Source organism: Staurois parvus, unplaced genomic scaffold, assembly GCF_062004578.1.
Source record: "Staurois parvus isolate SC_StPar_1 unplaced genomic scaffold, SC_StPar_1.0 ptg000066l, whole genome shotgun sequence".
Taxonomy (NCBI): domain Eukaryota; kingdom Metazoa; phylum Chordata; class Amphibia; order Anura; family Ranidae; genus Staurois; species Staurois parvus.
In genome coordinates this window covers 9621468-9639367 of record NW_028317862.1, presented here as the reverse complement: position 1 = coordinate 9639367, position 17900 = coordinate 9621468, and the positions used below count along the sequence as shown (strand labels likewise).

General features: G+C 39.9%; 1 protein-coding gene across 1 annotated transcript in view; it reads left to right on the top strand.

Annotated features, from left to right (window-relative positions):
* HFM1 (helicase for meiosis 1) overlaps nucleotides 1-17900 on the top strand; it is a 271262-nt gene that overhangs the window by 75735 nt on the left and 177627 nt on the right. The window contains exon 9 of the mRNA XM_089668958.1: nucleotides 10187-10338. Within this exon, the coding sequence (XP_089525084.1) occupies nucleotides 10187-10338 (152 nt within the window). The remainder of the gene's footprint in view (nucleotides 1-10186; nucleotides 10339-17900) is intronic.

Below are 17900 nucleotides of genomic sequence, written 5' to 3'. Positions count from 1 at the left end.
ACCTCCCACGGAATCTCACATCACAGCTCCAGGTTACAGCAGAAGCTCCACAGAGACCACACATCTACAGATCCCAAAAGATGGCCGCTGGAACGCACCGCTCAGCGTGCGCTCCACTCACCGGAAGTGACGTCAGACGTAAGGAGTAACAACCGGAAATGCGTCAACGCGTTTCGCCCCTCCCATCGGGCGTTCTCAAGACGTTCATTTCCTGTCTGAAGCTCCCTTACATACCCAACAGGGACCCACCCCTCCGTTCCCATTGGTCAAAACACCTCCCCGGGATTATCAAAAAACCACTCCTCCTGTTATGTGACGTGAGAGTCCTTTACAAATGAGGCATATGCCTACACAATTTAAAATCATTTTTTAGGTTATTCCCAACACTGTTTAATTATCTCCCAGAAGCGACATGTATAATACCACATGTCCCTAGTGGGAAAAACACAAATACAATTTTAAACAATGCCTAACTATTACAAAAAAATTCTTTAATAAATGAGCAATGAATGACATCACTACTAGATAGCAATAAAAATATGAATTAAATATAAAATAATAATAAAAAAATATAAAAATATAAAAATAAAAATAATAATAAAAATAAAATAAAAATAAGAATCAAAAATAAAAATAAATAAAAAAAATAAAATTAAAATGAATAACAAAAATAATAATAATTGTGATGACAATAAGACATTTCAAGAGCAAGCAAATATGTTGTTGGAAAGGTTTAGAGAAAAAGGCTATGAAGAAAATATTTTAACAGGTGCAATGGATCAAGTGAGGAGGATTAATAGAGATGAATTACTAACAAAGAGCAGGAAAAAGAAGAAAATAGGTGAACTGGCTTTTATTACGGGTTACTCAAATCAACATAAGGTCATTGAAAACATCATAAGGAAACACTGGTCGATTCTGAAGAGGGATGAGGTTCTCCATGATTTACTACTGGGGAGACCTTCATTCATTTACAGAAAACCACCCACATTGAGAATGAAGTTAGCAAAAAATATTCCAGATATTCCTAAGAAAAAGGCAACTTTTTTGGATACTGTGGGTTTCTACAAATGTAATAGGTGTATGGCATGTAGAAATATGAAAGGAGATACTAAGAGGAGATATGATTCGTTTCATTCTTGCTCTACGGGTTCCTCTTATAAAATAAATAATTTTATATCTTGTGACAGTTCCTTTGTTACGTATTTGTTGGAATGCTCTTGCCACCTTCAATACGTAGGTAGAACTTCCAGGAAATTGTCGGTGAGATTAGGTGAACATATTAGAAATATTAAAAAAGGATATAAATATCACAGTCTTTCCTACCATTTTAGAATGTGTCATAATAGGGATCCATCGTGTTTGAAATTCTGCGGGATTGATCGGATTTTTTCCCATTGGAGGGGAGGAGATATGGTAAGGAGCATCTCGCAGAATGAAACAAAATGGATCTTTCAATTGGGATCTCTGTACCCTAAGGGGTTGAATTCGGACATAGACATTATTTGTTTTTTTTCTAATTGGTAAGAGCATAGTTAATTTCCAATAAAAACCCTCAGGTGTGTCTTATCACTAATAAAAAGATTTTTTATATATTTTAATGTATTTGTATTTAATAAATATTATTTTGATTTTTTATGTTTATATATATTTTCATTTTTATTTTTATTATTTTTATATTTATTTTTATTATTTATATTTATTTTTATTTTCATTTTTTCATTTTTATTTTTATTTTCATTTTATTTTCACTTTTATTTTCATCTTCATATTTATTTTTATTTTCATTTTTATTTTAATTTTATTTTTATATTTATTTTTATTTATATTTATATTTATTTTGATTTTCATTTTTATTTTATATTTATATTTTTATTTTTATTTGTATTTTTATTTTCACATTTATTTTTATTTTTGTTATTCATTTTAATTTTATTTTTATTTTTTTTATTTATTTTTATTTTTGATTTTTATTTTTATTTTTATTTTATTTTTATTTTTATTATTTTTATATTTTTATATTTTTTTTATTATTATTTTATATTTAATTCATATTTTTATTGCTATCTAGTAGTGATGTCATTCATTGCTCATTTATTAAAGAATTTTTTTGTAATAGTTAGGCATTGTTTAAAATTGTATTTGTGTTTTTCCCACTAGGGACATGTGGTATTATACATGTCGCTTCTGGGAGATAATTAAACAGTGTTGGGAATAACCTAAAAAATGATTTTAAATTGTGTAGGCATATGCCTCATTTGTAAAGGACTCTCACGTCACATAACAGGAGGAGTGGTTTTTTGATAATCCCGGGGAGGTGTTTTGACCAATGGGAACGGAGGGGTGGGTCCCTGTTGGGTATGTAAGGGAGCTTCAGACAGGAAATGAACGTCTTGAGAACGCCCGATGGGAGGGGCGAAACGCGTTGACGCATTTCCGGTTGTTACTCCTTACGTCTGACGTCACTTCCGGTGAGTGGAGCGCACGCTGAGCGGTGCGTTCCAGCGGCCATCTTTTGGGATCTGTAGATGTGTGGTCTCTGTGGAGCTTCTGCTGTAACCTGGAGCTGTGATGTGAGATTCCGTGGGAGGTTGCCTTACATCTACTGTTCATTTGGAAAGAAGCTGGTCCTAATAAATATGCCTTTTTAAAGTGATTCTAATGTGAGTGGCCTTAATCCTTGATTTCACTTATGAATGGTGTTTTGCAATATTACACTATCTGAGATTTTTTCTCCCTGGTCGGATGGTGGAGCCTATGCTGGAGGTGAGGATTCCTACAGAGTGGATACGAAAGAGGGTTTAGGAGCCCATAAATTCCTTAAAGGCGTTTCATTCACCTAAATCTGGTGAGTGCATTTGATGTTGGTTTTCACGGGTGGAAGGTGGAAGTTTCTTTATAATAGAAGAAGAATTTGAAAATTTCTTTTTGCACAAAAAATATTTTTTGAGATTTTTTGAACTTTGGTTTATTAATTTTGATGGACTTCACTATTAATTTAATTAATTATAAATTAATTTTCTATATATGTTTGCACTTTGTATGTTGATTTGATGTAGAGGTCTATGTTTGCGCTGTTTATCTTTATTTTTCACAATTTGTGTTGACCACATTGCACAGCAGCAGGATAGAACCTGAAGTAGGGTGTTTCACTGGGCGCAGGAAGAATTTTTAGTTTTTAGCCTGGAAAATAGCCCTAGATTATCATTAGGTCTGGATATTAGCAGCCAACAAATGACAGAAAACACAGAGAGGAAAGATCCTGAAAATGATTTACAAGTACCGAATAAAAACGAAATGGCAGAAATGTTTAAAAATCTGGAAAAAGCTTTAAAGCAAGAAATGACAAGCATACGGCAGGATCTGGGGCATTTGTTACTGAGAATGGAAGAAACGGAGGGAAAAGTTAAAAATCAAACCCAAAACATCTCAGATTTAGAAAAAAGGACTACTACTATTAGGAACTCGCAGAAAAAATTGCTGTATAAGTTGGAAGTACAAGAAAACAGGGATAGGAGAAGCAACCTTAGGATACGAGGAATCCCAGAAATCTTTAAAGGGGGAGAACTGCAAGAAATAGTTTGTAAAATTTTAAACACCATTATGGACAGACCTGAAACAGAGTTAGCCAAATTGGATGGATTATATAGATCAGGAAAGCTTCACCAAGGAAATGAGAAGGAAAAACCAAGAGATGTGGTTGCTCAGTTGTACAAGTATGGGGAAAAGGAAGAGATTTGGAGAAGGATTAAAGGAAGAACAATTATTAAGTATGGAGAAATAAACATTCAGATTTTTGTGGATTTATCGCCTGAGACTCTGTGGAGAAAGAGATCCTTGAAACCCTTGTTAGAACAGATGAGAGAACGGAATGTACACTATAGATGGGGCAACCCAGCGTGTTTAATCGGATGGAAGAATGGTGTTACAGCTTATTTGAGATTTCTAGAGGATGTGAGAGACTTCTGTGATAGACTGGAATTGCATAGAACAGTGATTACTGGGTGGGAAGAAGAGGGAGAAATAGGTGTTGGGGGAAAGGAGGATTGGCAGACTGTTAGAAGAGGGAGGTGAGGAGGAGATAGAGGGGTGTTTGTGGTTTGTTTTTGTTTTTTTGTTTTTTTTTTCTCTCTGTCCCCTATCTACTTCTTCCTCCTTATGGCATTTCCTTCGGAGATCCGTGTTTTTTTTTTTTGTTTTTTTTTTCCCTCAAACGCACTGTGAAAATTAAAGTTAATAGAAATAAACAGATATTCGGAGGGTAATTGGGGAGGTTGGAAAGAGGGAGAGCTGTTCATGGGAGGAGTTCAGCCCCAAGGTTTAAATCAATGGTGGGCATAGACCCACAAATGATTAGTAGGCAACTTAGAGGCCTAAAAATGGATTGGGTTGCAAAAGGGGGGGTTTTGGGTGGGGGGGAATGGTTTGGGAAATGAGTAGCGGGGCAGTAAGGGGGTGGGTATTGGGAGGGGAGTGGGATGGGAAGGGAGTAATGGGGGGGTGGATGGGAGGGAATGGGGAGGGGGTATTAAAGTTAAAACTCTGCATAAGGAAGGGAAGTATAAGGGAATTGAGGGTGGAAAAGAGCAAATTGAGGAGAAATAAGAGACAAAAGAAGTATGGAAGATCACACTGAATTTAGAGAACAGGAAGGAGAGAGACAGCAGCCATGTTTACAGGATGGTGAATGCAGGAGCCATGTGAACAGAGAATCTGATGGCATCCAGGTATGAGAGCATCCCTCAGTAACCAGAGCTGCAGCTAGGTGAAGCTGATCGTGTCCAAGACCCTGATCTTGTTCAGAGAAAGGAAGATTGCTGCCAGGAATGCTGATGAGAGCAGAGGAACAAAGCAACATACACTGCGAGTCACCAGCGGATGCAAAGCAGACCCGGGTCGGTAAGATCGTGCACGCACCTCATTTCAGTGTTGGCGCCTAGTGACTTAGTCCAGACCTATAGTTAGTTAGGATCTCTGTTTGTGTCAGGCCACAAGTGTTATTACTGATCATTGGAAGGACTCCATAACTTAAAGTGACAGTTCACATTGGAGAGCTGATAACATCCCACAAACTCAAGCCAGCCTGGCGTTTTTGCTCAGAAGGAATACTCAGGCACGTGCTACAGGACCAGTTATGGGAGGGGGAATACTGTAGATTTGTGTAAGATTGTAAGCTGTTGTGCTGCACCGTAGGCTAGCCCATACCATACACCCATACACTGATTCCTGCTCTTTTAGGGTAATAACGGGTAAGGTGTGGCAGCTTAGTTGTGCCCGCCAGTAGGTAAATTACTACACTTTTTACCTTCATCCATCAGAAGGCGCCGTGCTGTGCAGCACAAGGGTCTCAGCCTTTGGGCTGGGTGTATGTAAATTTATGGTATGTTCTCAGCATTTGTGGTTGTATTTATTTGCCACATCGAAGTAAAATTCTGTTGTGGCAAAAGCTGGTGTTGGGGTTGCTTTCCTCGTTCATGACTTCACTGTATCCTGGGGAGCCAACGCTGGTACACGGCTTACAACTTGGCGTAGTCGGCAGGATACAGCGACCGTTATGGACGGGAATGCAGAGGGAGATCTTCCCCTGGCACCAATTGCACCGGTCCAGGACCCAGCTCGGTGCGCCAGTGCAAGACCAAGCTGCCCTAACACCGCTGATACAGCTTGCCCCCACCCTGCCCGTACCAGTAGGTTACATTCCCGTGGGGACGCTGTTGAGTCACCTGCCAAAATTTGACGGTAAAAATATGACGTTGCAGGACTGGACTGAAAGAGTGCGAAGTGCGGTTAGAATGCCACCTGACTTCCGAGCTGCGGGCAGAGGTTGCATTGGGGGCTCTAGAGGGTGACATCAGACGGACAGTGATGGTAAGGCCCGAATCTGAGAGAGACACCCTAGAGAAAATATTCTCCCTGCTGGAGAGAGCCCAAGGGGGGCGTGCGAAAGTAGTGCAGCTGCGGAGCCATTTCTTCAACCGACCACAGCAAGAGGGCGAGACCCTGATGCAGTACTCCAATGCCCTACAGGAGACAATAAATGAAATACAGTGGCGAGATCCAGAGGCCATGGGAGCTTTCCGGGAGGTGGACCGGCTACTACGAGACCAGTTCATAGTGGGGCTCTCCAACAAGTTCTTACAGGACAAATTGCAAGAGATGACCCAGACGGCGCCCAACATGACATTCGACAGCATCTACTTAGCCGCCGTGGAGAGAGAGGAAGAGTGCATACCTGTGGCGGCGAGAATAGTGAGTAGTACCCATGCTACAAGAGGTCAGCCTGCATCTAAAGACTCAGAATCCTTAAAGGATGTGGTCCATGCCCTGTGGACAGAATTAAGAGAACTTCGGCTGGAAGTGTCCCAGATGAAGGCAGAATCTCCCCGCCTCCGGAAATGACCCCAGCACCCTGCGCCACTCCACCCAGGATAACTCCGCTGCGGGGGCACGTCAAAAGGGGATCCCTCTGTTGGGCTTGTCGACAGTACGGCCATATGGCCGGAGAGTGCCCAGAACAGATGAAGTCCGAGCCGACATTAAGCTTTCGACCGCCGCAGTAGCTGGGCGTCCTGCAGCGGTACACCAGAAGCTAAGCCCTAAGCATGAGGAACACGACCTGTATGCCAGCAGCCCCGTTAAGGAAGCCGAGTTGGAAGGCCAGAAGGTACGCTGCCTAGTTGATACAGGGTCGGAATGCACCCTTATGCCTCTGGAATTCTTCGAAAGACACTTTGGACATATGATGGAGCCGGAAGACGGGAGCGTCATCAAACTGACGGCTGCCAATAACAGAGAGATGGACGTCTGAGGAATAGTCTGGATGTGGGTCCGGCAGTGTGGGCAAGACGTCGGCAAGAAGGGGGTCGTGCTGGTGGATCATTCGCCCTGGAGAGGGATGGACATGACACTAGGTATGAACGTGCTGAGAGACCTAGACCATCAACTTTATGCCAAAGAAGGGCCGAAGTATTGGCAACGGGCCACCACACACTGGCCAACCCAGAAGGTTCTACAGCAGATGGTGAGGAGCTGTAGTCTGCGAAAAAGCGACATGTCCGGTTGACCAAATGAAACAGATTTGATAAACGCAAACAACCATGCGTGATCACAAATAGTGAAAAGAGTGAAAGTGTCAAAACAGTGCCAGTGAATCAATGGAGTGAAAAATATGCATCCAAAAACAACATGTGAAACACTGTGTCCACAGCTATGGTGTAAGGAGTGAATACCCTTACCAAAAATATGTAAATAATATGCCTTTACACCTCCCGGCGAGGGTATTATCACAAATTCTGCTTCAACCAAAGGATCATCACAGCCTCATGGATCAGATCCAGATGTCATTCAGATATAGTAGCTTTCAAGTATAACCATGAATCTCCACCGATGCCCACCATATATAGAATAAATCATAGCGTAAACCTGCATATACAATTTAAAATACTTTATTGAATATGCTTACATCATGATTCCTCTTTAAAATAGCCTTTATCAGAATATCCAAACCTCTCAGAGTTCCCTGGTTTCTCCACATGGACTTCTAGGAGGTTTTGCCATATTCTAAAATGGCCGCCAGATCACTTCCAGTTCCTCTATGCGTCTGACATCACTTCTCTTGACATGTTTTGTCACCTGACTTAATCATAAGAGATGAAGATGCCAGACAGGAATGTTGAATGATGATTGAAAGTTGGCACAGAGTGACTTTTATAACATTATTTATTTAATTTATTTCTTATCTATTTTTGGACTGTTAAATTTAATTTTTTTTTTTTTTAAATATTTGTGTGATATATATTTAAGGGATACCGTAAAATTCACATATATTACATAACTGCATTGTCCCAAGTATAACGTTTGGTGGAGGGGGAGATTATGGTGTGGGGTTGTTTTCAGGGGTTGGGCTTGGCCCCTTAGTTCCAGTGAAGGGAACTCTTAAGGCGTCAGCACACATTTTGGAAAATTTCATGCTTTCAACTTTGTGGGAACAGTTTAGGGGTGGATCCTTCCTGTTCCAACATGACTGCGCACCAGTGCACAAAGCAAGGTCCATAAAGACATGGATGAGCGAGTTTGGGGTGGAGGAACTTGACTGGCCTGCATTGAGTCCTGACCCCTCAACCCTATAGAACACCTTTGGGATGAATTAGGGCGGAGACTGCGAGCCAAGCCTTCTCATCCGATATCCGTGCCTGACCTCACAAATGCGCTTCTGGAAAAATGGTCAAACAGTCACATAGACACACTCCTAAACCTTGTGGACAGCTTTCCCAGAAGAGTTGAAGCTGTTATACCTGCAAAGGGTGAGCCAACTCAATATTGAACCCTACAGACTAAGACTGGGAAGACATTAAAGTTTGTGTATGTGTGTGTGTATATGTATATGTGTGTGTGTGTGTATATATATATATATATATATATATACACACACACACTGTTGTGTTCAGAATAATAGCAGTGTGTTGAAAAAAGTGAATAAAGCTCAAAATCCTTCTAATAGCTTTTATTTCCACACACTCAAATGCATTGGGAACACTACACATTCTATTCCAAATCAAAACATGAAGAAAAATATATCAAATTTGTGTTGTTCCTCTAAAAAAAAAATAGAAGAAAAGTGAATATTAGACTGTTCAAAAAAAGAGCAGTGTTTGTATTCTTCTTTACAAACTCAAAACATTCACTATATAAACTGAAAATGTTTGAAAATTTTGCTTTCCTTTGAATCACTTAATTAATATTTAGTTGTATAAGCACTGTTTCTGAAAACTGCTGTACATCTGTGTTGCATGGAGTCAACCAACTTCTGGCACCTGTGAACAGGTATTCCAGCCCAGGATGATTGGACTACATTCCACAGTTCTTCTCTATTTCTTGGTTTTTCCTCAAACTGCATTTTTGATGTCACCCCACAAGTTTTCTGTTGGATTAAGATCCGGGGATTGGGCTGGCCACTCCATAACGTCAATCTTGTTGGTCTTGAACCAAGATGTTGCACGTTTACTGGTGTGTTTGGGGTCGTTGTCTTGTTGGAAAACCCATTTCAAGGGCATTTCCTCTTCAGCATAAGGCAGCATGACCTCTTCAAGTATTCTGATGTATTCAAACTGATTCATGATCCCTGGTATGCGATAAATAGGCCCAACACCGTAGTATGAGAAACATCCCCATATCATGATACTTGCGCAACCATGCTTCACTGTCTTCACAGTGTACTGTGGCTTGAATTCAGTGTTTGGGGGTCATCTGACAAACTGTCTTTGGCCACTAGACCCAAAAAGAACAATCTTACTTTCATCAGTCCACAAAATGTTGCGCCATTTCTCTTTAGGCCAGTCAATGTGCTCTTTGGCAAATTGTAACCTCTTCAGCACATGTCTTTTTTTCAACAGTGGGACTTTGCGGGGGCTTCTTGCAGATAGCTTGGCTTCACATAGGCGTCTTCTAATTGTAACAGTACTCGCATCTAACTTTAGACCTTCTTTGATCTTCCTGGAGCTGATTGTTGGCTGAGTCCTTGCCATTTTGGCTATTCTTCTATCCATTCGAATGGTAGTTTTTCGCTTTCTTCCACATCTTTCAGGTTTTGGTTGCCATTTTAAAGCATTGGTGATCATTTTAGCTGAGCAGCTTATCATTTTCTGCACTTCTTTATATGTTTTCCCCTCTCCAATCAACTTTTTAATCAAGCTACGCTGTTCTTCTGAACAATGTCTGGAACGACCCATTTTCCTCAGAATTTCAGAGAGAAATGCACTGTAACCAGCATGTACAACATTTGCTGCCTTCCTTCCTTAAATAAGGGCAATAATTGCCACCTGTTTTTCAAAGAATGAATGACCTCACTAATAGAACTCCACATGTCATGACTGTTGGGTCTGTTGGATTTCTATTACTCTACTACACCTGCTAGTAAATTATTTGCCATGTAGAAATATCATTTCTACCAAAAACCGTGATTGATCAGGTTAGCGATGTCTGACTGCTATTATTTTGAACACAACTGTATATATATCCTATCAGGGAAATAGAAAGTTCAATGTACTTACCAATGTATTTAAAAATTGAATACAGGAGAACAAACTGTAGAGACTGAAAGCGGCAGAAACCTACTTTACATCTAACCCCCACAATTTTAAAATATATTCAGTCTAATGAGCTCAGAGTAATGCTGATGTTTTTTCAGTGGCACCCATAAAAGCATTATGTGGTCAGCGGTTTGACAACTGGAAGAAGAAATTTGAACCCATTGGCCTACAATGTAAGGAGCTCACAGGAGATACAGAGGTGGATGACTTGTTTGAGATTCAACACGCACACATTATCCTGACAACTCCTGTAAGTAGATACCGTAGATATAAAACAATAATATTACTCATAGCCAGTGATTTAAAATTTTTCTTCTAATGCACTAAAAAGCCAGTTCTTGACTAACATTCAACATTTTGAACAGATTTAAAGGATTGTCTCTCTGGTTGGTTAAATGTATGCAGCCATACACACATAGATTTTTCTTGTTTAGCCTCATGGCTGTGTTGCCAGATTTACAGTGTGGTGAATTTTTCTAACTTGTGGTTTTTAAACAGATAAAACCTATGGAAATGTATTGTGTATTACAGAAATGTATTGATTTTTTTTTTTAAATTTTGACCAGACATATACTTGAAATGAATTAACCACTTAGTCTGTTTTGCTCAGCCTTTCTGAAGATGATTTTCTACTCATTCAAGTAGCATCCTTAGCTCATGAGTGTCAGGAATATATTCTAGTATTTCCCATAGACTAGGTTATTCCTCCATTGGGTGCTGCTATCTTTGACTTGTTAGGAATATACCCCAGTCTTTCCTAGAGACCCTGTTATTCCTCCATGGGATGATGCCACAGAATAGAAGAGGCAAATCCAGACCGTCAAGCATATACAGTGGATATAAAAAGTCTACACACCCCTGTGAAAATGTCAGCTTTCTGTGATGTAAAAAAATGAGACAAACATAAATAACATCAGAACTTTTTACACCTTTAACCTCCCTGGCAGTCTGATTATGTCCGTATTTTTGAATGTCAAAGCGGTACATTGTTTTGCATTGAAATTTGTTTTATATTGTAGGTATGTAATTCTTAGGAATAACTCACTTAAATCTGTCCAAACAAGAGCCTAGTAAACATCCTGGGTATGATAAAGTTTGAAACACAAAATCATAAATTATAATATATTAAATAATTATACAAAATATTATAATAATAAATTTAATTCAATAATGTAATCAAATCAAAAACACTGAAATTTGTCCAAACAAGGGTGCAATATTACTAGACACTGCATTTTGGTTTAGTAAACCTCCTGGTTATGAAAAATTTTGAAACATGGGACTGCACAAAGTCCGATGTCACTGTCAGGACAATGGAACCTGGTTTCCTTTCTGATTTTTTTTCCACTGTCATTTTGCTTCAAGCAACAAACCACGCACATCCTTGTAGGTGCTGACTTTTTCTCGGTTGGTGGGATGTAGTCCAGAAAAGTGACGACCAGTCAGGCGTTGCGGGTTGACAACGCCAACAGCACGACGACCTCTATTCACAGTCATTGATAGTGTTTGGTGGTTCACAAAGATACGTTCGGCAATTTTCCAAATTAAGTCAGAATGAATCGTAGGCTTGTCACTCTTTTTTTTTTTTTTTTTAGCAGAATGTAGGCTTTCCACAAGCATTGCTCAAGAAGATGCCTCAAGATCTTCTTGTAGTACTTCTTTTGCTGTTTCCTCATTGCTGGGTAGAATGTCATTGCTTGGTCGGCTCTGTCGACACCTCCCATGGTGTTATTGTAGTCTATCACTATTTGTGGCTTCATGATTTCTTTCCCACCTTTTGTGCGTACCGTAACAGTGGAGGTATTATGAATTGTACTCATTAGGCACACATCTATCTTGTCACACCATCGCAGTGCCATCATTTTGCCTTTCTGCCAGGCAACCATTTCTCCAGTCTTCAGCTTCTTATTGCCAAACATTGGCGGCATGTCATGCTGGTTAGCCCTAACGGTTCCATAGGCATCGGTTTTGTTTTGCAGAAGAAACTCAGAAAGTTCAGGAGATGTATAAAAGTTGTTGGTTGTTACGCATTAGCCCTGATTTAGCAATGGCTCAATGAGTGAAAGAATGGAAGATGTTGCCATTCCATAGTTGCTGTATTTTGTTTTGAATTTTGTTCCTTTTCCAGTGTATATGACTGAATTCCAAACGTGGCCAGTTGACGATTCTCATAGCATGTTGGATTTTACTCTGAATCGTTTTTTCTTTGATGCAATGTATTGTACCCAGCTGAACCTTCCCTTGTAGGCCATTAGACTTTCATTTATGCTGTTCTCTTTTTGGCACATAGCTCCGTTGGAAATTCTTTAGAATCATTTGAGATACTTCCCAAATTTTCTTTAGTTTTGGTGCAGGATGAGTAGTTTCATCAAATTCTTCGTTGTTTTCGAAGTGTAAAAATTTCATGATCAGGTAAAATCTGTACTCTGACATGACTGTGCCAAAGAATGGAGTGGCAAATAATTTATTAGTTGTCCAATACCACTTCTGCAGGGGTTTCCCCACCACTCCCTGAAGTATTGTTAGGTGCAGAAATTTCCAAATGTCATCTTTGGTCACTGGCTCCCACTTTCTGCTTCTTGGAAACTTCTGATGCAGAGTAGTCAATTGTTTCTTTTGGTACCGGTTTGTCTCAGTAACTATTTTTTCAATAACCTCATCGGTCAGAAATAATTGTAAGAATGCCAAGGGGTTCTCGTGTTCAACGTCTACTTTAATACCAGATACTCCAGTAAATTGGAATCTTGGGGGTGCTGCCTGATCCGTACCACAGTCAATAGAGCACCAAGTTCGCACATCGCTTAGCTCAGTCGCAGAATCGTCGCTGTTGTCACTTTCAGTGTCTGATGACGAATTTCCCCACAAATCACTATTGCTAAATTCTTCTAGTGATTCTAATTCACGGTCACTGTCTTCTAGCTGGTCTAAAACCGCTTTTGACCAAAAGGGATGCTTTTTGGATGCCATGGACGTTCTTAAGTTTTCAGGCAGAAAGAACGGTAAAAGTATGGGCAGGGCACTGGACAAAGCACTAGGGACAAAACTGAGGTAAATGGTTTGGTACAGTAATGTAATCTTAATAGATTACAATGTATTCTGTGTATGTCATATTACAGCTTTTTTGAACTTCACGCTGGTTCTGCCCCCATGCGTCCCGAAGCTCGCAGGGAAGGGAACCCCGAAGAGGGATGCCGGCATCGGCCGGAGGACATGGCCGGAGGACATCAAGGGATCGCAGGACAAGGTAAGGATTGGGAGATCGCAGGAGAAGCGCTACAGTGTAATCTTGATTGTGGCTCAGGGTTACCACTTTTGGTACTGAAAATTAACCCCGAGCCACACTCGGGATTAACGGCAGGGAGGTTAATGTAACCTATAAACTCTATAACTCAGTTGAACAACAAACTGAAATCCTTTGGTGGAGGGAAATAAAAAACTAAAATAATGTGGTTGCACATCCTTAAACTAATACTTTGTTGAAGCACCTTTTGATTTTATTACAGCAATCAGTCTTTTTGGGTATGAGTCTACCAGCATGGCACATCTTGACTTGGCATATTTGCCCACTCTTCCTTGCAAAAACACTCCAAATCTGTCAGATTGCGAGGGCATATCTTGTGCACAGCCCTCTTCAGATCACACTACAGATTTTCGATCAGATTCAGGTCTGGGCTCTGGCTGGGACATTCCAAAACTTTAATCTTTTTCTGGTGAAGCCACTTCTTTGTTGATTTGGATGTATGCTTTGGGTTGTTGTCATGCTGATAAATGAAGTTCCTCTTCATGTTCAGTTTTCTAGCAGAAGCCTAAAGGATTTGTGCCAATATTGACTGGCAATTGGAACTGTTCATAATTCCCTCTACCTTGACTAAAGCCCCAGCTCCAGCTGAAGAAAAACAGCCCCAAAGCGAGATGCTGCCGCCACCATGCTTCACTGTGTGTATGGTGTTCTTTTGCTGATGTGCAGTGTTGTTTTTGTGCCAAACATATCTTTTGGAATTATAATCAGAAAGTTCAACCTTGCTTTCATCAGACCAGAACACATTTTCTCACATGCTTTTGGGAGACTTCAGATGTGTTTTTGCACAATTTAGCTGGGCTTGGATGTTTTTCTTCGGAGGAAAAGGCTTCCGTCTTGCCAGTCTACCCCATAGCCCAGACATATGAAGAATTTAGGAGATTGTTGTCACATGTACCACACAGCCAGTACTTGCCAGATATTCCCGCAGCTCCTTTAATGCTGCTGTAGGCCTCTTGGCAGCTTCCCAAACCAGTTTTCTTCTTGTCTTTTCATCAATTTTGGAGGGACGTCCAGTTCTTGGTACTGTCACTGTTGCGCCATATTTTCTCCACTTGATGATGACTATCTTCACTGTGTTCCATGGTATATCTAATCCCTTGGAAATTCTTTTGTTCCCTTCTCCTGACTGATACCTTTTAACAATGAGATGCCTCTGATGCTTTGGAAGCTCTCTGCGGACCATGGCTTTTGCTGTAGGATGTGACTAAGAAAATGTCAGGAAAGACCTACTAGAACAGCTGAACTTTATTTGGGGTAATCAGAGGCACTTTAAATGATGGCAGGTGCGTACTGACTCCTATTTAACATGATTTTGAATGTGATTGCATCATTTCCTAACACAGCTACATCCCTAGTTATAAGAGGGTGTGCACACTTATGCAACCAAACCCATATGGAGAAAAATATATTTGAAATAATTTTAAAAGTATTCTTCCCAAATATATTGACTTATTTGATATACTACAGTTTTGGCCATATTCAATATATTTAAAAAATATATATATATATATATACCTGTGAAACTCGAAAAATTAGAATATCGGGCAAAAGTTAATTTATTTCAGTAATGCAAATTAAAAGGTGAAACTAATATGAGATAGACTCATTACATGCAAAGCAAGATAGTTCAGGCTGTGATTTGTCAGAATTGTGATGATTATGGCTTACAGCTCATGAAAACCCCAACTTCACAATCTCAGAAAATTAGAATATTATATGCAATCAATAAAACAAGGATTGTACATAGAACAATATCAGACCTCTGAAAAGTATAAGCAATGCATATGTACTCAGTACTTGGTTTGGGCCCCTTTTGCAGAAATTACTGCCTCATTGTGGCATGGCATGGAAGCTATCAGCCTGTGGCACTGCTGAGGTGTTATGGAAGACCAGGATGCTTCAATAGTGGCCTTCAGCTCTTCTGCATTGTTCGGTCTCATGTCTCTCATCTTTCTCTTGGCAATGCCCCATAGATTATGGGGTTCAGGTCAGGTGAGTTTGCTGGCCACTCAAGCACAGTAATCCCATGGTCATTGAACCAGGTTTTGGTGCTTTTGGCAGTGTGGGTGGGTGCCAAGTCCTGCTGGAAAATGAAGTCAGCATCCCCATAAAGCTTGTCTGCGGAAGGAAGCATGAAGTGCTCCTAAATCTCCTGGTAGACGGCTGCGTTGACCCTGAACTTAATGAAGCACAGTAGGTGACATGGCTCCCCAAATCAACACAGACTGTGGAAACTTCACACTGGACTTCAAGCATCTTGCAGTGTGTGCCTCTCCATTCTTCCTCCATACTCTGGGTCCTTGGTTTCCAAATAAGATGCAAAAGTTTCTCTCATCAGAAAAGAGGACTTTGGACCACTGAGCAATAGACCAGGTCTGTTTTTCTTTAGCCCAGTTAAGACGCTTCTGACGTTGTTTGTTGTTCATGAGCGGCTTGACAAGAGGAATACGACATTTGAACCCCATGTCCAGGATCCCTCTGTGTGTGGTGGCTCTTGATGCACTGACTCCAGCCTCAGTCCGCTCCTTGTGAAAGTCCCCAACACGTTTGAATGGCCTTTTACTGACAATCCTCTCCAGGCTGTGGTCATCACTGCTGCTTGTGCACCTTTTTCTTCCACACTTTTCCCTTCCACATATCTTACTATTAATGTGCTTTGATACAGCACTTTGGGAACATCCAGCTTCTTTTGCAATTACCTTTTGAGGCTTTCCCTCCTTATGGAGGGTGTCAATGATGGTTTTCTGCACAACTGTCAGGTCAGCAGTCTTTCCCATGACTGCGACTCCTACTGAACCAGACTGAGAGACCATTTAAAGGCTCAGGAACCCTTTGCAGGTGTTATGACTTAATTGGCTGATTAGAGTGGGGCACTTTGAGCCTAGAATATTGCACTGAAGTAAATTAACTTTTGCACGATATTCTAATTTTTTGAGTTTTACCTGTACATATACTGTATGTTGAAATGCGTTTTTATTACAAAATATATGAAATGTGTTTTTAAAAATACATTTCAAATATACTGTATGTCTTTAAAAATACAAATCTACATTTTTGGAATGCATTTACAAATATATGTAAAATTATATGTCAGAATGACTTTTTTATATGTTAAAAAAAAATCTGAAGAATATATTTAAAAAATATTTTTTTAAATATTTTTCATATATTACAAAATATTTTTCAAAATATATATATTTTAATTCTATTCTTCAGATTTTTTTTTTAACATATAAAAGTCATTTTAACATATACTTTTACATATATTTGTAAATGCATTCCAAAAATGCTGATTTTTATCTTTAAAGACATACAGTATATTTGAAATGTATTTTTAAAAAGTATTTTTTATATATTTTGTAATAAAAATGCATTTCAACATACAGTGTGTGTGTGTGTATATATGTATGTGTGTGTGTGTGTGTGTGTGTGTGTGTGTGTGTGTGTGTGTGTGTATATATATATATATATATATATATATATATATATATATATATATACAGTTGCAAGAAAAAGTATGTGAACCCCTTGGGATTACGTGGAGTTTTGCATGAATTGGGCATAAAATGTGCTCTGAACGTCATCTAAGTCACAACAATAGGAGAACACAGTCTGCTGAACGTAATACTACACAAACATTAGATGTTGCCATGGTTTAATTGCACATAACATGTAAACATTCACAGTGCAGGGAGGAAAAAGTATGTGAGCCTTTGGACTTAATAACTGGTTGACCCTCCTTTGGCAGCAATAACCTCAACCAAACGTTTCCTGTAGTTGCAGATCAGACCTGCACAACGATCTGGAGTAATTTTGGACCACTCCTCTTCACAAAACTGTTTCAGTGTAGCAATATTCTTGGGATGTCTGGTGTGAATCGCTCTCTTAAGGTCATGCCACAGCATTTCAATCGGGTTGAGGTCAGGACTCTGACTGGGCCACTCCAGAAGGCGTATTCTGTGCTGTTGCAGCCATTGTTTTGTTGAATTACTTGTATGCTTTGGGTCATTGTCCTGTTGCATCACCCATCCTCTGCGGAACTTCAGTTGGCAGACAGATGGTGGTACGTTTTCCTGCAAAATGTCTTGATAAACTCTGGAATTCATTTTCCCATCAATGACAACTATCCGTCCAGGCCCTGAGGCAGCAAAGCAGCCCCAAACCATGATGCTCCCTCCACCATGTTTTACAGTGGGGATGAGGTTTTGATGTTGGTGTGCTGTGCCTTTTTTTCTCCACACATAGTGTTGTGTGTTCTTCCCAAACAACTCAATCTTGGTTTCATCTGTCCACAGTATATTTTGCCAGTAGTGCTGTGGAACATCCAGGTGCTCTTTTGCAAACTTCAAACGTGCTGCAATATTCTTTTTGGACAGCAATGGCTTCCTCCGTGGTGTCCTCCCATGTACTCCATTCTTGTTTAATGTTTTCCTTATTGTAGATGTGTCAACAAAAATGTTAGCATGTGCCAGAGATTTCTGTAGGTCTTTAGCTGACACTCTGGGATTCTT